General features: G+C 36.4%; 1 protein-coding gene across 2 annotated transcripts; it reads left to right on the top strand.

Moving 5' to 3' along the window:
• Positions 1 to 4712: 4712 nt before the first annotated feature.
• LOC112706266 (E3 ubiquitin-protein ligase UPL2) lies at positions 4713 to 20021 on the top strand. 2 transcript variants are annotated; one of them, XM_025757471.3, is made up of 17 exons: positions 4713 to 5001; positions 5247 to 5367; positions 6955 to 7050; positions 7130 to 7333; positions 7470 to 14049; positions 14189 to 15240; positions 15314 to 15616; positions 15687 to 15891; positions 16157 to 16431; positions 16521 to 16783; positions 17093 to 18191; positions 18273 to 18419; positions 18518 to 18598; positions 18687 to 18912; positions 19046 to 19185; positions 19478 to 19584; positions 19724 to 20021. In XM_025757471.3, the coding sequence occupies exons 2-17, from the start codon at positions 5272 to 5274 to the stop codon at positions 19824 to 19826; spliced, it is 10977 nt and encodes a 3658-aa protein (XP_025613256.1). In that variant the 5' UTR covers positions 4713 to 5001; positions 5247 to 5271; the 3' UTR covers positions 19827 to 20021. The 2 variants fall into 2 exon arrangements, with proteins under 2 accessions (XP_025613256.1, XP_072056851.1); XM_072200750.1 differs by lacking the exons at positions 4713 to 5001; positions 5247 to 5367 and adding an exon at positions 6665 to 6696.
• Positions 20022 to 21914: the final 1893 nt, after the last annotated feature.

The raw sequence follows: 21914 nt of genomic DNA, 5'->3' as shown, positions 1-21914 counted from the left end.
GGACGAAAGTCATGTTATATTTTCTAGCTCACTCTCATCCCTCATCAATCTGAACTTTTTTATTCTCTTCAGTGTTGCTCCTTTCACCATCACCACTGCTACCACCTCTATCGTCATCGTCATCCAAACATATTAGCTTCTTATTCTCGGCAATCTCTCTCTCCAACCTCAAAAACCTCCCACTCAATTCAATGAACTTCCTCTTCCTACACCCAATCGGCGCCGCCGAGGCGCCACAGCTCTCCTCCTTCCTAAACCCATCAATCTCACTCTCAACATCCCATTTCCTTTTCTCTTCCAATAACCTACAGTTCTTAGCATCCAATTACAATCAACTAACCACTTAATAAATCAAGGTAATGAAATTCAAGAGTTCACCTAAACTCCACAAACTTAGATAAATCTTGAATTAATTGTAAAAGAAGGAAATAAATAAAATTGGACACATAATCTTACTCTTAGCTCAAGGGTTTCATAATATTGCACTAAAGAAAAAGCAACAACTAATGTACTTAAATATTTGAATTCTTTTAATTTGTGGAGAAAAATTAAAAATTGAGGTGGTCAAGAAGAGTGACCGAATAAACCTAAGCACTGCAACTGTACCTACAAATAAAGCAATTATACCATGTTTTCAATAATCATCTATAAATAATTATGAAATTAAGCAGAACTCATCAATTTCAATATTGAGAAATTAAGCAAAATTTATAAACTCATTTATCAATTTTAAGTATACTCAAACTAATTAACCAAGTAATTGTTGGGAAGACATAGAAATAATGATAAAGAGGAAACAACGATATATAAGAGAAGAGGACGAGACAAAGATTGAGAGATGGAACAGCGATGAAAAACAACATACACGAAGCAATAAGAGATAATACTTAATTTGATCCTTGAACTTACACGCGAGTTTTAATTTAGTCCCTGAAATTTTAATTACTTTTATTTAGTCCCCAAACTTTGTGAACATAATTCATGTTAGTTTTTGAAACAATTTTCAACGTATAAATATTAACGGAATACTGTTGTGACAGCCGAATGCCACACTAAACTTTGTAAAATGATGTTGATTTCATTTTGGCATTCAAATAACCCAAAACAACATCCTAAATGGTGTTTATTAAAATTTTACTTAACAAAATAAGTAATACAATGTCGTTTTTGAGCTATTTAAATGTCAAAACCAAAATTGCATCATTTTACAAGTTTTAACGTGACATGTGATAGTCTACAACAACGCTCTATTAACGTTTTTATACTAAAAGTAGTCTCAAGGACTAATATGAGGCACATTTATAAACTTCGGGGACTAAATAGAGGCAATTAAAATCTCAGAGACTAAATTGAGACTTGCGTGTAAGTTCAGGGAGCAAATTGAGTATTATCTCAACCAATAATAGAGATTAAATTGAGTTAAAATCTTATAATTGTTATGTAATATAGCTATTGGTTGTCTATCGTGACTTTTTTTATTCACGTTGTTATTCTTTTTGGGAATATTCGCCAAAAAATATATATCTCAGACACAAACAATTTTGGGGTAGTTTTAAGTTGAGGAAGGAATTTAAAATTTGATTACAAGTTTAGTGATCATTTTGAGATTTAATTCATGTTAAAATATATTATATAAATTAAATAATATATGCATAAATGAAGTTAGACCATATTTAGTAGGGGTTAATATTTTTTTAATTTTTAATTTTAATTAAAAATAACAACTTAGACTTAAAATTAACTTTTTATAAAATAATTGAAGATATTATATATTAAAATAATTAAACACAAATATCTCAAAACTAATTTTAAATATTGTAAATATAGGTTGCATATTTACTTTTAGAATCTTCAAATACTATTCAATTTCTTTTTAGACGTTTTCTACAAAATTATTAAAAAATGTATTATGCTTCATGTAAATAATTTAAATCACAACTATAACTTATGCAATGAAAAAATTAATAATAATATTATTAGAATTGAAATAAGTTAAAATTTGTGATTTACATAGACAATTGAGCTCGGCGTTTTTTTCTTGATTCAAAGTCATCTATTATTAAGAATTTACATAGATAATAAGATAAACATTATGCAACTTAACTAAACTCAATTTATTTTATTTTTTGTAAATCAATAATATCAATATCACAAACAATTAATAATGAGAAAAAAATTAAAAATAATACAAGAATAGCATTATAATTACATGATCATCATCTTTAATTTTTTTTAAAAACCTAAATTAATATTATAAGATTATAAACTAGATAAATAAATAAATATATAAATTATTCAAAAAAAACAAATAAAAAAATAACTTATAAAAAAAGAAAAATGAGAGATGATAATGGAAAACTAATGACTACTTATTATTTTTTAAGTTGTAATAATAAAAATATGGAATGATGTTTTGTTTTCTAATTGAAAAAAGAGGAAAGAATGGAAGAAGTAATTTGTTGGCTGATTGTTGCTATCCTTTCAAATTCTTTATTTCTAATATAAATTAAGATTTTTTTTAATTAAGCATATGGCTTATAGCCTAAATAACACACAACTTTTCAATTATTCTTTGCTGCATTGAAAGATAATTAGAGACAACCATACATTTTTTAAAAGAGGAGGAGATCAGATATTATTTTGGGGGGTGGGGGCATTCTTTTATTTTTTATTATATTTGTAAACAATTTTTTTTCTTTTGGAGGGCGTGCCTCCTCTGTTTTATACGTAGCTTCGTTCCTGAATACATGTATTTATATATAAATACACACTACAAGAAAAATGGTGAATACCGTTAAATTTATCGTTAAATTTAGCGTCGAACATTAACAGCAGATTTATTGGCGAATTTGGAATAAATTCATCGGATATAAAGGTTACCATCGAATTTGGTTTTTCGACGATAATAATTAAAGGAAAAGAAAAAAAAATTGGGACCCAGATTACCATCGAATTTATCCATCGATAATCCATGATTAGTACAACACTGTGTTTTGATCACTTTCAAAGCGTTATAGTCGGAATTTTTTGTCGATAATTTTGTCCTAAATTCGAACTGCAAACCTTCTTCCCCCTTATTTTTTAACTACTCTCTCTCTCTCTCTCTCTCTCTCTCTTCCCCTAAACCAACTCCGACAGCCCCTTCGTCAGCGTCGACCACCACCAACTGAGTGAACTTGGCTAGGTGCTCCTGGCGACGCGTTGGTCGCTCTGTCGTCGCCATTTTCGTCGCTTCTACCACTGTTGTCGCCGTCGTTGCTCCTTTAATCGCCGACCTGCGTCTCTCCTCCCTCCTCCTGGTAGGTTATCCTCATCCCTCTTCATATTCCATCCCTGTTTTTACTTTATTTTAAATAAAAAAAATTCTAACCCCTTTTTAAACCCTAACCCTATCTTGCTCCTTCTTCAGTGACCATGATTCAGACGTTCTTGCCGCCTTGTATTCTCGTTGCTAGTCGTACTTAGTTCCTATCACATTGCCGTCCTCTGCTTCCTCTTCTCGTAATTCCTCCATCACTATGTTCTTGGTTCTGCTTCTGCAGTGTGGGTGAGTTTATTAGCTTCACTTTTCACTGAATTTTTTTCAGTTTTTATTCCATAAATTTTTTATACTAAATTTTTTCAGTTTTTTAATTTTTAAATTTGATGTAGGTTTAGATAATTTGTTTAAAAATATAATAAGTTATTATTGAGTTCATCTAACTCTCGTTAATTGGATTATCTTAATATAAAAAATGGATGTAGACAATAAAAAAAGTTGTGAAATACAACACGAAAATCAAATCTTGCAAAGGATTTTCTCTTAAAAAACTTAAGGTGAAATGGGTAGAAGTATTATCTTTTATCTTGTAAGTTATGATTGCTAATTGGTTTATTGGAAACATTGAGGTAGTAGAGAGAAAGACAACCGGTGCTTTTATAATGTTGTAATTTGGTATATGATAGTGTTCATAATCACTTATTTGTATGTTTATGGTTTGTTGAACATCGATAGTTGGATTTATAGTAGAATTGAAATATTTTTTGAGAAGATTGGACATGAAAGTTGAGTGAAACTGAAATTTTAATAAACTTTAATCATAAACTTTGATATTTGAATATATTTGTGAGTTATAGACAAATTATTGTAATAACTTGCAAAACTTTAAATTTTGTTAATTTAGAAATTATTGAATAAGGAATTAAAATTATATATTGAATTTTTAAACAAATTTTTTTAAAAAAATTAAAATTTAAGTTACCATCAAATTTATCGGAAGATAAATCTGACGGTATCAAGCTTTAGAATTATAAATTTATATATGCCGCTAAATTTGTCTGTAACTAGCTGACAGACAATAAATTTTGCTAATAAACAATTACCGCCGATGTTTATATCGTCAGATTTATTCCGCCACTAAATGACATGATAATTAATTTGATAGTTGATTTATGGTGTACACATAATAATTTAAAAAAATATATAAAATTTTTTAAATTAATATAAAATTTGATGGCATGATTTATACTATATAAACTTTTAATTTAACAGTAGATTTTGTAAAAATAATATTTTAATAAAAATTCTTTTTTGATATAATTAATCCCATATTTTTATTAAAAAGATTTTTCTCCAAATGAAGAAATCACCAAAAAATTAGCTAATCCATATTGTTAAGCTGGCTAAGCAGCTAGGCGTTGATAAAAGTAAAACATTTATGTTTCTTGCTTTTGTTGCTTCAGAAGAGGGCCAAGCCAAGAACTCTCTCTGCTATAAAAAAACACAATAGATTAAAAGCTTAATTATTAATTATTAATTATTACTGTATCATAGTCTAATTCACAGGCATAGCGATTCCCAACCCCAATTCCCCAACCTTTCTCTTTGGTTTCCCTCTTTTGGGTTTTCTCCTACATTTCTCTCACTTTCTCTCTTGCGTTCTCTTCTGTTCTCTCTTCTCACTCACTCACTCTCTCACTCCTGATGTGTATGCATTCACTCCTTTCTCTCTCATCTCTCAGGTACCACACTTTTCCAATCACCAATTCCTATTTATTTATCTATCTTTTTGCTGTTAATTTGATCTATTTTTTTCTGATTCTGCTGCAACCTCTTTCAATCGTCGTGCTTTTGGTATCTCTATAGTTCTTTTAGTAAAACGCATGGATTCCTTGCCGTTTATGTGTGTCTGTGTTTGTCATTGACATGAAGGTTATTTATTTATTTGTTTGTTTGTTTTATATGAATTTGTTAATGGCGGAAACAGTTCAGAGTAGAGAAGTGGAGGTGAGATGACAACCCTACGATCGAGCTGGCCGGCGAGGCTGCGGCAACTACTTTCGACGGAAAGCGCCATTGGCCCTTCCATCAAGCTTGACTCCGAACCCGTTAGTGTTTCATTTTATCTCGTAAAACTTGTAGATTTTGTTTCATTTTTAAAATTAGGGTTTAGCATGATCATGCTTTTAACTACTGTAAACTGTAAACACATCAAGTAGCCACCTTTTTTAAAATGCACTTTCACAGGCTATGCATTCGGTCCTTAGGTGAGTGTATTTGTGTAGCTATTGCATTGGGTTTTACTGATACAAATGGCACTTGCTACATGCTTAATATAAATTTTTATTTTATTTTAATTGTTATTTGTTTAGTTTATTGCAATGGTTTGTTTAATGGTTCTTTGAGCTGGTGGTTGTGATAGCGAAAAATAGAATAAGTATTTGGTAGGCGCCCATGTCAGGAATTTGGAATCTTTGGATAGCATTATTAGCATGAGCATAGTTAGTGAAATGAAACAGCACGGGAAACTAAGTGAGCACTTAGACAAAAAAAAAAAAAAGGAGAAAAGAAAACACTAAGTGGGCACTTGGCACAAAAGTGGGAATGTGCTTTTGGTTTTAAGAAGGAATCTTCTATGAAAAGTTAGTTCTAATGGTATTTTAGGAAACAGGTAAAAGATGCGGGGAACGCGGGAAGTGTGTTTCCTTTTTTGTGGTGCATATTTTTCAGGAGGCAAGGGTTTGGCTTCTACGGAAGTTATATTTTCTAAAGGAGATTTTTTCTTAATTGAAGTTTACCGGATTTTCTTGAAGTAGAAATTTAATGTCTGTTGTGTTACTTAATGGTTGTAGTTTGTATTACTCTATTAAGATTTATCTTGTAAATGTGGAGTTCTCCTATTCAGCGAAAGAATTTGTGGGGCCCAAACTGTCATACCTAGAATGGCTATTTGTTAAATATTTTTTATGGGTCTTAGTTGTCCTTCTTATGCTTTTCAGCATTAGCCAGAGGCAGCAGAGCAAACATACTAGTTTTCGGACGCGCGGGGCAGGATGTTTTGGGGGGGAGGGGGGGAGGGAATTTAACAGCTACATATATATACATAATTGTAGTCGACTGCATGTAATATCTATTGTATATTGGATATATTCAAAACGCCTCCCCAGGGAAGTGGGGGATGTCACAAACATGCCCCCTTTGACTTTACCACTGTTGATGTGCAATGAAAGTTGCAGTCAGATCATACTTATGTACGTAGTGTGGTAATTTTCATAGAATTAATTGTAATTTTATTGGTTTAAGCTTGTTTATAGGAATTTCAATTTCATAGACTTTTTATAGGCATTTGATAGATTTTGATGACTTTGCTTATTCACTAGTGTGATTTTACACATACAGAATTACAATCAAGTCTGCTGCTGACCTACACCCAAAGGGTGAGAAATTGTAGCAGATTATGACTTCCATACACAACTTTTTTTGTGGCCTCTTTTTTTTTTTTTTGGGAGAAGGGGGGGGGGGGGGGATGGTTGTTCATCAAATTTGCATGCTCAATAGACCCACACCTTTGGATAAATATAATGTGTGGTGCTGACATTTTTCTTGTTTTAAGCAATGATACTTAGCTTATCTTCTTCCATTCCCTTTATATTGCCATCGGCATAACTTAATCTGAATTTGGTAATTGGTTTCAGCCTCCCAAGATCAAAGCATTCATTGAGAGGGTCATTCAATGTCCATTACAAGATATTGCTATACCACTCTCTGGCTTCTGGTGGGAATACAATAAGGTAATAATAGCATGATGATTTTATTGCGTGGGAGATGTTCTTTTCCCCATAGCATACTAATATATTTCTTGAACTTCAGGGTAATTTTCATCACTGGAGGCCATTGTTACTTCATTTTGATACATACTTCAAGACATATTTATCATGTCGAAATGACCTAACATTGTCGGGTAATCTAGAAGATGACACACCATTACCCAAACATGCAATTTTGCAAATATTACGAGTGATGCAAATAATTTTGGAGAACTGTCCAAACAAAAGTTCATTTGATGGCTTAGAGGTAAGCTTTTTTGGGAATTAAATTCAGTTTTCATTCATTTTCTTCCCTCTCATTCCACTCTTGTACTACTTTAGTAATGATTCATTTGTTATCATCTAAAACTTATATTTTCTGATATCTCACCATTTTTTTCCAGCACTTCAAGTTGCTACTAGCATCAACGGATCCTGAAATTCTTATTGCTTCATTAGAAACTCTTTCTGCACTTGTAAAAATAAATCTCTCAAAGCTTCATGGAAGTGCAAAAATGGTTGGTTGTGGTTCAGTGAATAGTTATCTCCTGTCCCTGGCGCAAGGGTGGGGAAGCAAAGAGGAGGGGTTGGGATTATTCTCCTGTATTATGGCAAATGAGAAAGCCCAAGATGAAGCACTGTGTTTGTTCCCTTCTGATGTGCAGAATGGTTGTGACCAATCCAACTACCGCATAGGTTCTACCCTTTACTTTGAATTGCATGGACCAAATGCCCAAAGCAAAGAACACAGTGTAGATGCCATTTCCCCAAGTTTGAGAGTTATAAATATCCCAGATCTGCATTTGCGCAAGGAAGATGACTTGTTGTTGTTGAAGCAGTGTATTGAGCAGCATAACGTTCCTCCTGAACTACGATTTTCATTGCTCACTAGAATAAGATATGCTCGCGCTTTTCAGTCTCCAAGAATAAGCAGGCTGTATAGCAGGATTTGTCTTCTTGCTTTTATTGTGCTTGTCCAGTCCAGTGATGCTCATGATGAGCTTGTGTCCTTTTTTGCTAATGAACCAGAGTATACAAATGAATTGATTAGAGTTGTACGATCTGAGGAGACCATTTCTGGATCTATTAGAACACTCGTAATGCTTGCACTAGGAGCTCAGTTAGCAGCATATACGTCTTCCCATGATCGTGCAAGGATACTCAGTGGATCTAGTATGAATTTTGCTGGAGGGAATCGTTTGATACTCCTGAATGTGCTTCAGAGGGCCATTTTATCATTGAAGAGTTCTAGTGATCCATCCTCCCTTGCCTTTGTTGAGGCACTTCTTCAGTTCTACCTGCTCCATGTTGTGTCAACTTCTTCTTCTGGCAGTAATATTAGAGGCTCTGGCATGGTACCCACATTCCTGCCACTGCTTGAGGATTCTGATCCTTCACATATACATCTTGTCTGTTTTGCAGTGAAAACCCTTCAGAAGCTTATGGATTACAGTAGCTCAGCTGTATCTTTGTTTAAGGAGTTGGGGGGTATTGAGCTTTTGGCTCAAAGATTACAGATAGAGGTTCACAGGGTCATTGGTTTGATTGGAGAAAATAACGTGATGCCCACTGGTGAAAGCTCAAAAAATAGTACCGACCAGTTGTATTTGCAGAAGAGGCTCATAAAAGTCTCCCTTAAGGCACTTGGTTCTGCAACATATTCCCCTGCAAACAATACTAGATCTCCACATTCACATGACAGTTCATTACCTGCTACGTTAGCCTTGATTTTTGCAAATGTGAATAAGTTTGGCGGTGACATTTATTATTCAGCTGTTACTGTAATGAGTGAAATAATCCACAAAGATCCAACATGTTTTTCAGCTCTGCATGAAATGGGTCTTCCTGATGCTTTTTTATCTTCAGTTGCATCTGGAGTACTTCCTTCATCGAAAGCTTTGACATGCATTCCAAATGGTCTTGGAGCCATTTGTCTCAATACCAAAGGCTTAGAGGTGGTTAGAGAAACTTCATCTCTGCGTTTCCTTGTTGAAGTCTTCACAAGCAAGAAATATGTATTAGCCATGAATGATGCTATTGTTCCTCTGGCAAATTCTGTGGAGGAACTTCTGCGTCATGTATCTTCAATGAGAAGTACTGGTGTTGATGTTATCATTGAAATTATCCATAAGATCACATCCTTCGGAAATGGTAATGAAACAGGATCCTCTGGAAAGGATAATGAGGGCAGTGCAATGGAAACAGATTCTGTAGACAAAGAAAATGAAAGCAGTTGCGGCCTTGTTGACACTGTAGATTCTGCTGCTGAAGTGGTAACTGATGAGCAGTTTGTTCAGCTGTGCATCTTTCACTTGATGGTATTGGTTCATCGGACTATGGAAAATTCTGAAACATGTCGACTATTTGTGGAAAAATCAGGAATTGAAGCCTTATTGACGTTATTATTACGACCAACTATTGCACAATCGTCAGATGGCATGTCTATTGCATTGCATAGCACCATGGTATTTAAGGGGTTTGCTCAACATCACTCTGCACCTCTGGCACGGGCATTCTGTTCATCTCTTAGGGAACACTTGAAGAAAGCACTGGCTGGGTTTGGTGCAGCTTCAGGGGAATCAGGATCTTTGTTGCTGGATCCGAGGATGACAGATGATAGCAGTATCTTTTCATCACTTTTCCTAGTTGAGTTCCTTCTCTTTCTTGCAGCGTCAAAAGACAATCGCTGGATGACTGCCTTGCTTACAGAATTTGGAAATGACAGTAAGGATGTGCTTGAAGACATTGGACGTGTCCATCGTGAAGTTGTATGGCAAATTGCTTTGCTTGAAAATACAAAGCTTGATATTGAGAGCGATGTTGCTTGTCCTTCTGATGACTCACAACAGGCAGAAGTAGATCCAAATGAAACGGAAGATCAAAGGTTCAGTTCTTTCAGGCAGTTTCTTGATCCATTGCTGAGAAGGAGGACTTCGGGGTGGAGTATTGAATCACAGTTCTTTGACCTTATAAACCTGTATCGCGATTTGGGTCGTGCAACTGGTTCTCAGAACCGACTTGGTTCTGTTGGTCCTTCAACCATGCAGTTAGGTTCCATTGATCAATTGCATAGTTCTGGGTCTGTGGATACTTCTGGGGCCAGTAATAGGAAGGAATATGATAAGCAAAGGACTTATTATGCCTCTTGTTGTGACATGGTCAGCTCACTTTCATTTCACATTACCCATTTGTTCCAAGAGTTGGGAAAAGGAATGCTGTTACCTTCTCGCCGACGTGATGATATTGTCAATGTGAATCCTGCTTCAAAATCAGTTGCTTCTACTTTTGCCTGTGTTGCTCTAGATCACATGAATTTTGGTGCATGTGTAACATATTCAGGGACTGAAGCATCTATATCAACAAAATGTCGTTATTTTGGTAAAGTGATTGATTTTTTGGACAGTATACTGATGGAGAGGCCAGATACTTGCAATCCAATTATGCTGAATTGCTTGTATGGGCATGGAGTAATTCAATCTGTGTTGACCACATTTGAAGCTACTAGTCAGTTGCTCCTCACGGTAAACTGTACCGCTGCATCGCCTATGGAAACTGATGATGTGCATGCAAACCATGATTTCAAGGAAGAAACAGATAAGTCATGGATTTATGGTTCTTTAGCTAGTTATGGTAAATTTATGGACCATCTAGTGACTTCCTCTTTTATATTATCTTCATCCACAAAGCACTTGCTTGCTCAGCCCCTTACAAGTGGCAATACTCCTTTCCCGCGGGATGCAGACACATTTGTTAAGGTCCTCCAATCCATGGTGTTAAAGGCTGTGCTTCCAGTTTGGACTCATCCCCACTTTGTTGATTGTACTAATGAATTTATTTCTACAGTTATCTCCATTGTTAAACATGTTTATTCTGGGGTTGAGGTGAAAAATATAAATGGAAGCAGCAGTGCTCGAATTACTGGGCCTCCTCCGAATGAAACAGCTATTTCAACCATTGTAGAGATGGGTTTTTCCAGGTCTAGAGCAGAGGAAGCGTTGAGGCAGGTTGGGTCAAATAGTGTGGAGTTGGCAATGGAGTGGTTGTTTACCCATCCAGAAGAGACACAAGAGGATGACGAACTTGCTCGTGCACTTGCCATGTCCCTTGGGAAGGCTGAATCAGACATGAAGGATGCTGTTGTAAATGATGATCTTCAACAGCTTGAGGAAGACATGGTCCAACTTCCTCATGTTGATGAGTTATTATCAACTTGCACAAAACTTCTACAGAAAGAACACCTTGCATTTCCTGTTCGTGACTTACTGGTGATGATATGCTCTCGGGATGATGGTCACTACAGATCTAATGTTATCATATTTATTGTTGACCGGATCAAGGACTGTGGGTTGGTTTCTAGTAATGGAAATAATACTTCGCTTGCTTCTCTGTTTCATGTTCTCGCTCTGATTCTTAATGAGGATTCTGTAGCACGGGAAGCTGCTGCGAAGAATGGTTTAATCAAGATTGCCTCAGATCTTCTCTGCCAGTGGGATTCTAGTCTTGATAGTGGGGATAAACATCTAGTTCCAAAGTGGGTCACAGCTGCTTTTCTTGCATTAGACCGGCTGTTGCAAGTGGATCCAAAATTGAATTCTGAAATTGCAGAGCTCTTGAAGAAGGAAGTGGTGAGTATCCAGCAGACATCAATTACCATTGATGAAGATAAACAACACAAATTGCAATCTGCATTGGGACTGTCATCAAAGTATGCAGATATACATGAGCAGAAGAGACTTGTTGAGATTGCCTGTAGCTGTATGAAGTACCATCTTCCCTCAGATACAATGCATGCTGTTCTGTTACTATGCTCCAATCTTACAAGGAATCATTCTGTTGCTCTTACCTTTTTCAATGCTGGTGGTTTACGGCTGCTTCTTTCTTTGCCAACCAGTAGCCTATTCCCTGGATTTGACAATGTTGCTGCTAATATTGTTCGTCATGTTATTGAAGATCCCCAGACCCTGCAGCAAGCGATGGAATCTGAGATAAAGCATAGTTTTGCACTTGCATCTAACCGCCATCCCAACGGAAGAGTTAATCCTCGCAATTTCCTGATAAATTTAGCTTCTGTTATTTCTCGTGATCCCATCATATTTCTGCAAGCTGCTCAATCAGTTTGCCAAGTTGAGATGGTAGGTGAAAGGCCATACATTGTCTTGCTGAAAGATCGGGATAAAGACAAAGCTAAGGAGAAAGAAAAGGAAAAGGACAAATCATTGGAAAAAGCTCAGAATAATGATGGGAATGTTGGTTCCGGAATTACAAATCCATCAGCTTCTACAAATGCTCATGGAAGAAGTATCGATTCAAACTCAAGAAGTATCAAAAGTCATAGAAAACCTATTCAAAGTTTCATTAATGTGATAGAACTTCTTCTTGAATCTATATGTACTTTTGTTGTCCCTCCTTTGAAGGATGACCTCACTGGTGGCACCTCAACATCAAGTGACATGGACACTGATGTATGTACCTCAAATGGGAAAGGAAAAGCAGTTGCCACTATGTCTGCAGGGAATGAAACGAACAGCCTGGAAGCTTCTGCATCACTTGCAAAGATAGTATTTATTTTGAAGCTTCTGACAGAGATTTTGATGATGTATTCACCTTCTATCCATGTTCTTCTTCGCCGAGATGCTGAACTGAGCAACACTAGGGGTATTCATCAAAAGAGTCATGTTGGTTTCTGCATGGGAGGAATATTCTACCATATTCTCCATAATTTTCTTCTATACTCTCGGAATTCCAAGAAGGATAAAAAAGTTGATGGTGATTGGAGGCAGAAGTTAGCAACTAGGGCTAACCAGTTTATGGTGGCTGCTTGTGTTCGATCTTCAGAGGCAAGGAAGCGGATTTTTACAGAGATTAATCATATTATGAATGAATTTGTTGATTCATGTAGCAGTGTTAAGCCACCTGGCAATGAAATTCAGGTGTATGTTGATCTACTTAATGATATTTTAGCTTCTCGTACACCTGCTGGCTCAAGCATCTCATCAGAGGCTTCTGCCACATTTATGGAGGCTGGTCTGGTTAAATCATTTACTCGTACTCTCCAAGTGTTGAACTTGGACCATTCTGAGTCATCTAAAGTTGCCACTGGTATTGTCAAAGCTCTTGAGTTGGTAACCAAGGAGCATGTCCAGTCAGTTGATTCTAATGCAGGAAAAGGTGATAGTTCAACAAAGCCTTCTGATCTTGCTCAAACCATAAGAACAGATAATAGTGCTGATGCATCTCAGTCCATGGAAACTGCATCTCAGGACAATCATGATACACTTCAAGTCGAGTCTTACAATGCTAATCAGTCTTATGGTGGATCTGACTCTGTTACCGATGATATGGAACATGATCAAGATCTTGATGGGGGCTTTGCTCCTACTAATGAGGATGAGTACATGCGTGAAACTGTTGAGGATGCCAGAGGTCATGAGAATGGAGTTGGAAATGCTGGTTTACAGTTTGAAATTCAACCCCGTGGCCAAGAAAATCTGGAACAAGAGGAGGAGGAAGAGGAGGAGGAGGAAGATGAGGAAGAAGATGATATGTCTGGAGAAGAGGGTGAAGATGTAGATGATGATGACGAGGATGATGAGGAACATAATAATTTGGAAGAAGACCATCACATGCCTCATCCTGACACAGATCAAGATGATCACGAGATGGATGATGATGATTTTGATGAGGTGATGGAAGAAGAAGAAGATGAGGATGACGAAGATGATGAGGATGGAGTAATATTGCGACTTGAGGAGCGCATTAATGGAATTAATGTTTTTGACCATATTGAGGTATTTGGAAGAGAGAATAGTTTTCCAAATGAAGCTCTTCAGGTGATGCCAGTAGAGGTTTTTGGATCTAGACGTCCAGGGAGGACAACCTCTATCTACAGCCTTTTGGGCAGAACTGGTGATGCTGCTACTCCTTCACGCCACCCACTTTTGGTTGGTCCTCCTTCATCATTCCACCTGCCTACTGGGCAATCAGGTTAGTTCCTTAACGAGTTTCTTAACTTTCTGATGCTATATTCTAATAATGGTTTTTCTTTTGTTTTTCCATCTCTTCAATAATGATAATTTTCTTTGCATATCCCTCTCCTCCCTCCAAAATAATAATAAAATTGTAGATAATAGATTGGAAAGCTCAACAGCTTTAGATAGTATCTTTCGATCACTGAGGACTGGACGACCCGGTCATCGTTCAAACTTGTGGAGCGATAATAACCTGCAAGGTGTGATCAATGCTGGTGTTGTACCACAGGGCCTTGAGGAATTGCTTGTCTCTCAATTGAGGCAACCCGCCTCTGAAAAGTCATCTGATAAAAGCATTGCAGAAACTGGTACTCACAGCAGGGCTGATGTCAGTCACATGCAAGATTCACGAGGTTCAAGGCTAGAATCCCCAGTTGAAAATAATGCAAATCAGGAAAGTGGAATGGTGACTCCTCAATCAGTTGATAACAATAACAATGTTGATATCAGATCTGCAGGAAATGGGTCTCTGCAAGCTAATGTATCAAGCACTCATTCACAGGCAGTTGAGATGCAGTTTGAGAATAATGATACATCTGTGCGGGATGTTGAAGCTGTGAGCCAAGAGAGTAGTGGTAGTGGGGCAACTTTTGGTGAAAGTCTTCGGAGCCTTGATGTTGAAATTGGAAGTGCTGATGGTCATGATGATGGTGGAGAAAGGCAAGTTTCTGCAGATAGGCTAGCAGGTGAATTGCATGCTGTGCGCACAAGAAGAGTAAACATGCCATTTGGTCATTCTTCTACAGTTAGTGGGAGAGATTCATCACTCCATAGTGTTACTGAGGTTTCTGAAAATTCAAGCCGAGATGCAGATCAAAATGGTCCTGCAGCAGAGCAGCCAGTGAATAGTGATGCTGGTTCCGGAGCAATTGATCCTGCATTTTTGGAAGCTCTTCCTGAGGAGCTCCGGGCTGAAGTTCTCTCAGCTCAGCAGGGTCAAGTGGCTCAACCATCAAATGTTGAATCTCAAAGCACTGGGGATATTGATCCAGAGTTCCTTGCAGCTCTTCCCCCAGACATTCGAGCTGAAGTTCTGGCTCAACAGCAAGCACGGAGGTTACATCAATCTCAAGAGTTGGAAGGCCAACCTGTCGAAATGGATACAGTCTCAATAATTGCAACATTTCCTGCTGAATTACGGGAAGAGGCAAGTATTTGTTTGTTGATTCCAGTTTTGTTATAAGGATGTTGGCTCTGACTTTCCTTTTGGTTTTCTGCAGGTTCTTTTAACATCATCTGATGCTATCCTTGCAAACCTTACACCTGCTCTTGTTGCTGAAGCAAATATGCTGCGGGAGAGGTTTGCACATCGATACAGCAGGCCCCTCTTTGGTATGTATCCAAGAAATCGACGAGGTGAGACCTCAAGACGGGGTGAGGGTGTTGGTTCTGGCATGGATGGAGCAGGGGGAAGCAATACTTTGCGCAGGACTGGTGGAGCTAAGGTCGTTGAAGCTGATGGAGCACCTTTAGTAGACACTGAAGCTTTGCATGCTTTGATTCGGTTATTTCGCATAGTTCAGGTATCATTTAGTGATTGTAGCAAGTCCTTCATAGTGAGCACAACCTTGTATAACCTTTTTTTTTGGGCAGCCACTATATAAGGGTCAATTGCAGAAGCTTCTTTTGCATCTTTGTGCTCATAGTGAAACCAGAACTTCTCTGGTAAAAATTCTGATGGACTTACTAATGCTGGATGTGAGGAAGCCCACCAGTAATGTTAATGCAGTTGAACCGCCGTACAGACTATATGGTTGTCAGAGCAATGTAATGTACTCGCGCCCTCAATCTTTTGATGGTAAGAAAACATGATATCGCTGTCTATTTTTATGTTGTCTTTATTAATAATTTCCTGCTTTTGATTCTATGAATGTTTTGTCCTTGTTCAGTTGGTTTTTGTCATATCTGGTAGGAAATTCGTCTTATTGTGCTAATTTCTTTTCACTTTGAGTCACCATTTGTGTTTTATCAATTATTCGGAAGATGCTTTATTCCCTTAGATAAATTGTTATTCAGGCATATAGTGGCAAAGAGTGTTACCTTGTGTATCTGATTGATTATAGGAGTTCCACCATTGCTCTCTCGGCGAATACTTGAAACTCTCACTTATCTTGCTTGCAATCATCCATATGTGGCAAAAATTTTGCTTCAGTATAGGCTGCATCATCCTGCCTTAAGAGGATCAAATAATGCTGCTCATGTTTCACGTGGCAAAGCCGTTATAGTTGATGATGAAATAGATGTAGATGACGCTAATGATGGATACATATCCATTGCAATGCTTTTGAGTCTCTTGAAACAACCCCTTTACTTGAGGAGCATAGCCCATCTTGAGCAGGTGATGGTTTGGTCTTACTGGTATCTTCTGCCCATTTAATTGTGTACTCACAAAGAATTCTGATTTATTTGCTGTGTATCTGTTTTCAGCTGCTAACTTTGCTGGATGTTATCATCAATAGTGCTGGAAGCAAGTCTAGTTCATCTGACAAATCCCAGATTTCTACTAAACCGGTACTGGATTCACAAATCTCTGCAACGGATGCAAATACTGTTCTTGATGCATCTTCTGATGTCAATGGTTCCTCCAAATCCACATCTTCTGGTACTAAGGAAGGCCAGTCTCATCAAGTCTTGAGTACCCTGCCACGAGCTGAGCTTCGGCTTCTGTGCTCACTGCTCGCACTAGATGGGTATTGTTATGGTCTTGTGCTTTCTAGATTCTGTCTACATTTTTTTGGTCAATGTTCCTTATTTTCACTTGGATCTTGGTATGGGTACTTTTTGTTATTACACAATAATCTGTCGACCAAATGGGGTGTGTGTGTCTGTGTGTGTGTTTTGTCAATGTTCCTTGTTCTTCGCTTGGATCTTGGTATTGGTACTTTTTGTTATTACACAATAATCTATAGACCAAATGGTCCAGCTATCATTGCGGTAAAAATATGTTCTGTAATTTATAAATGATTGAGTCAATCTTTTGTTTCTTGAAATTCTTCCAGTTTGTCGGATAATGCATATCGTCTTGTTGGGGATGTAATGAAGAAATTGGTGGCCATTGCTCCGACTCAATGTCAGCTTTTTGTCACGGAGCTGGCAGAAGCAGTTCAGAACTTAACTTCATCTGCAAGGGATGAGTTACGAGTCTTCAGTGAAACAATGAAGGCTCTTCTTAGTACAACATCAACTGATGGAGCCACAATTTTGAGAGTCTTACAAGCCTTGAGTTCTCTTGTCACCTCATTGTCCGAGAAAGAGAATGATGGAATAACTCCTGCTCTTTCTGAAGTTTGGGAGATCAATAAGGCATTAGAGCCCTTATGGCAAGAGCTGAGCTGTTGCATAAGCAAGATAGAATCTTATTCTGAGTCTGCATCCCAGGTTTTCACTCCTTCTAGGACCTCTGTGAATAAACTGCCTGGTGCCATGCCTTCACTTCCAGCTGGTTCTCAAAATATCTTACCATACATAGAATCATTCTTTGTGGTTTGTGAGAAGCTGCATCCTGCACAGTCAGGTCCTATCAATGACTTAGGTGTTCCTGTTATTTCTGATGTTGAAGATGCAAGTGCTTCTGCTAGTCAGCAGAAAACATCTGGACCTGCTGTGAAAATAGATGAAAAACATGCTTCTTTTGTCAAATTTTCAGAGAAGCACAGAAAGCTACTAAATGCTTTTATTAGGCAGAATCCTGGCTTACTCGAGAAATCATTTTCCCTCATGTTGAAGGTTCCAAGATTTATTGATTTTGATAACAAGCGTTCTCACTTCCGATCAAAAATTAAGCATCAGCATGAGCATCACCATAGCCCTTTAAGAATCTCAGTAAGAAGGGCATATGTTCTAGAAGATTCTTATAACCAGCTTCGCATGAGATCAACTCATGATTTGAAGGGAAGGTTGACTGTTCACTTTCAAGGGGAGGAAGGTATTGATGCAGGCGGGCTTACAAGGGAATGGTATCAGTTGTTGTCCAGAGTTATTTTTGACAAAGGAGCCCTGCTTTTCACTACAGTGGGAAATGAATTAACGTTTCAGCCAAACCCGAACTCTGTTTACCAAACAGAACATCTATCTTATTTCAAATTTGTGGGCAGAGTGGTAAGTTCTTTTGCAAATGTTCTTGAATGTTACCTGCTTCTCATAGATATGCTTCTTTCTTATGCCTATTGTGTTATCCAGGTTGGAAAAGCATTATTTGATGGTCAGTTATTGGATGTGCATTTTACTCGGTCATTTTATAAACACATCCTAGGTGTCAAAGTTACATATCATGACATTGAAGCCATTGATCCAGACTATTTCAAAAACTTGAAATGGATGCTAGAGGCAAGTGCTTATTTTTTGGTTATTCTGTTCACCCCACCCCATCACTCAATTCTTACTGCATGTTGTTAAGTTGTCTCTATCTTTTTCTATGGTTGCAGAATGATATCAGTGACGTTCTAGATCTTACCTTTAGCATCGACGCAGATGAAGAAAAGTTGATATTATATGAAAGAACTGAAGTACTGAGCTTTCTGAAAATCCTTTGAGACACTAGTAATGTATTGAATCGTGTATTATTAATTGTCTAATTTTGATGAACTTGTCTAGGTGACTGATTATGAGTTGATACCCGGTGGACGGAATATAAAAGTTACAGAGGAAAATAAGCATCAATATGTTGATTTGGTTGCTGAGCATCGGTTGACCACTGCTATTCGGCCTCAGATAAATGCTTTCTTGGAAGGGTTTAATGAATTGATTCCCAGGGAGTTGATATCAATATTCCGTGATAAAGAGCTAGAATTATTGATCAGCGGACTACCTGATATTGATTGTGAGTCTTACCACCTTTCTTGCTGTCATTATCTTTTTTTTTTTGCAACCAAGATCACAACACTGTCTACCTTGACAAGTCTTTTAAATTCTGGAATGGGAAGATTTACAATCAGTTTGACATTTTATTTCAGTGGATGACTTGAGAGCAAATACAGAATATTCTGGATATAGTGCTGGATCACCAGTTATCCAATGGTTTTGGGAAGTTGTTCAAGGTTTCAGCAAAGAAGACAAGGCTAGACTTTTGCAGTTTGTAACTGGCACATCCAAGGTATATTTATTTCAGGTTTCAGCCCTTTAAACATTTTCCATTCATTAGTAATAGCACATTATAATTAGGGTGTGTTTCTTTGATACTCATAACAAACGGGATTGAGATATGACCTGCTGAAAGTTTTGTTTCTGACAATATGCAAGAGTCCTTGTTTTCTCATAGAAGATAATATTATCATTCCTGTGAAAATTGAATAATAGATCTTGTACTTTTATTTTGTAAAGTGGGAACTGTTGGATGATGAATAATATAACAAGGCGGGTTCTGAATTTTGCTACCAACATTTCAGGTGCCCTTGGAGGGTTTTAGCGCCCTTCAAGGAATTTCTGGCTCCCAGAAGTTTCAGATACACAAGGCATATGGAAGTCCAGATCACTTGCCTTCTGCACATACTTGGTACTTCGTTTAAGAAAATATATATTCTTTTTAAAAAAATTATCTGTTTTTGTTTTGTTGGTTAATGGGTATATTTTCATGATTTGATGGATCACATAGTGGGACTTGAACTAATTGACACTGGTTCTTCTTTATGCAGTTTCAATCAACTAGATTTGCCAGAGTATCCATCTAAACAACATTTAGTGGAGAGGTTACTGCTTGCTATTCATGAAGCAAATGAAGGATTTGGGTTTGGTTAAAACCTTTTTTCGGTAAGAAAAAGGGTTTTGGTGTTTGGAGGGGATAGGGCACAAAATACTTCTTTTACATTTTAGGTTAGAAGCTATTTTTAAAGTGGTACAGGTTACAATATTTCAAGTTTTATATCAATGTTAATATGCTGTACAGTCCTATATTTTGCAATGGGAAATGCCTATGGCAATTTTTCAATTAAAGTTTTGACCCCTTATGACATCTTATTTTACCAAAATCATTTGATCTTGTAATGAACGCCACGCACCAATCGAAGAAAGTCTTTAAACTTTTAATGTGTTGAACGTATTGGACTTTTGCTTCAAAATTGAAGTAGGAGATTCATCTTAATAATAGTAATAATAAAAAGAATAAAACGAAGTACTTAAATGTTGTCTCTCAAATTTGAGTCTACTAATTTCCATGCACATAAGGCAATCAACTATCCTATTTCCTTCATTTGAATGACATGTTAAGGAGCATGTGAAATGCATATTTAATTATTTACAAATAATATAACAAGAAAACACTCAAATGTCTGCGGGCAATTATTTAGTAATATCAAAATTAAATTCATGTTTGACTTTATTACTTTTGGGATAATTAAGTTATGGGACAATTACAAATTATTACTTTTGTCAAACTAAGAATAATTTAATAATTTGAGGTTTTTATTTTTTAAAAGTAGAAATATAATCTGAATTTTATTTTATTTTTTAAATGAAATGATCTAATAGAAATATTAACGATGTGCTTGGTTTGAGCGTTTTTAGTTTTCATTTCCACTCAAAATGAAAAATAGAGATGAAAACATGTTAATTTTGAAAATTGTTTCTATGGAAATGTTTATAAAATAAGGTGAAAACAAGGAAACGCTGATACTCTGTTTTTCCATTTTCATTTGAAAACCTTGAAAATGTGGGGTCACAAATATTTAGATTCTCGTCACAAAAAAAAAAACGTATTTTCTCTAAATTTATCTCTTTTTTTTTTTAGCAGCTTCCATTTTTGCTACGGTGGAAACTCAGGTGCAGTCGACTTAGTCGACTTTACGTGAAGTTGATAACTGAGAGTTGTTAGATGAAAATTTAATCAAATCAGTTAAATCATCTAACGGCTTTTAACTATTAATTTCATGTGAAGTCGACTGCACCTGGTGGTACCTCTCTCTATTCTCTTAACTCTTTTTTAATTGGTTGTTGCTTTCATTCGTGCTGCCTCCTATCACTATTCTTTTGGTCAATTTTTTTTTAAACATTCTTTTTTTTATGCATTTCTATTTTTGAAATGACATTTTGGGGATTTTGGTTTCTCCCAATTTTAGCATTGTGCTGTTTTTTTAAGAGGCTAGATTTTGTTTTACTTCTACTCCTATTGCTAACAATCACATGTAACATTATTGATATCTCTTTTTTTTTTTTATTGCGTCTCATATTTAATAGTAGTTGATTAATTAGCATAAGAGGGAAAAAATATGAAACTAAAATTAGCAAAGAATAGTCCAATGAAAATACAAAAGCTTTTATCGATATACTGTATGAGCGAGTGAAGAATGGGTAGCTGCAATGTTCAATATTTTAAGACAGCAGTTTAAGAAAAAATAAATAATAAACTGACTACAATTGTTGGGAAATATTTCGATGTAGCTAGACTAAAGAAAAAGTATAATCCACTAAGCATTGCATATAGTAAGTTTTTAACTTTGCTAGCTCGAATAGGGTTATATAAAAAATTTCATCTAATAAAGCAAATGTCTCGAAAAAAGTATGACAAAACTTATACGTCGTATGTTAAGTTAAAATATTGTGATTTTATTTATATTAATTTATTTTATTTCATAAAGTTTATTTGTTCTTTGTCGTAGTTTGGAATATCTGGCTAAAAAGAAACAGGAGGGTGTTTTAGAATAAAAGGAACAGTGTAAAAGAAATCGCCAATATGTCCCTTCTTCATTACAAGGAGTGAAAGGGTGAGGATCTTTTTTATTGTTGATGGCAATACCAAAGATGACGTTGGAATATTTGATCTAAAATATTTCTATGTGATTTCAATAGGTGTTGTCTTGTCTGTTTTTTACTTATTTGCTCCATTGTTGT

This window comes from Arachis hypogaea, chromosome 8 (assembly GCF_003086295.3).
Source record: "Arachis hypogaea cultivar Tifrunner chromosome 8, arahy.Tifrunner.gnm2.J5K5, whole genome shotgun sequence".
NCBI classification, from domain to species: domain Eukaryota; kingdom Viridiplantae; phylum Streptophyta; class Magnoliopsida; order Fabales; family Fabaceae; genus Arachis; species Arachis hypogaea.
This window is presented reverse-complemented; position numbering and strand designations above follow the sequence as displayed.

Excerpts from the sequence above, each read along its gene's own strand:
- LOC112706266 (XM_025757471.3), top strand. The coding sequence starts at position 5,272 with ATGACAACCCTACGATCGAGCTGGCCGGCGAGGCTGCGGCAACTACTT. Across the intron at positions 18,192-18,272 it reads TCAAATTTGTGGGCAGAGTG|GTTGGAAAAGCATTATTTGA; the intron begins GTAAGTTCTTTT and ends TGTGTTATCCAG. Across the intron at positions 19,585-19,723 it reads TTGCCTTCTGCACATACTTG|TTTCAATCAACTAGATTTGC; the intron begins GTACTTCGTTTA and ends TTCTTTATGCAG.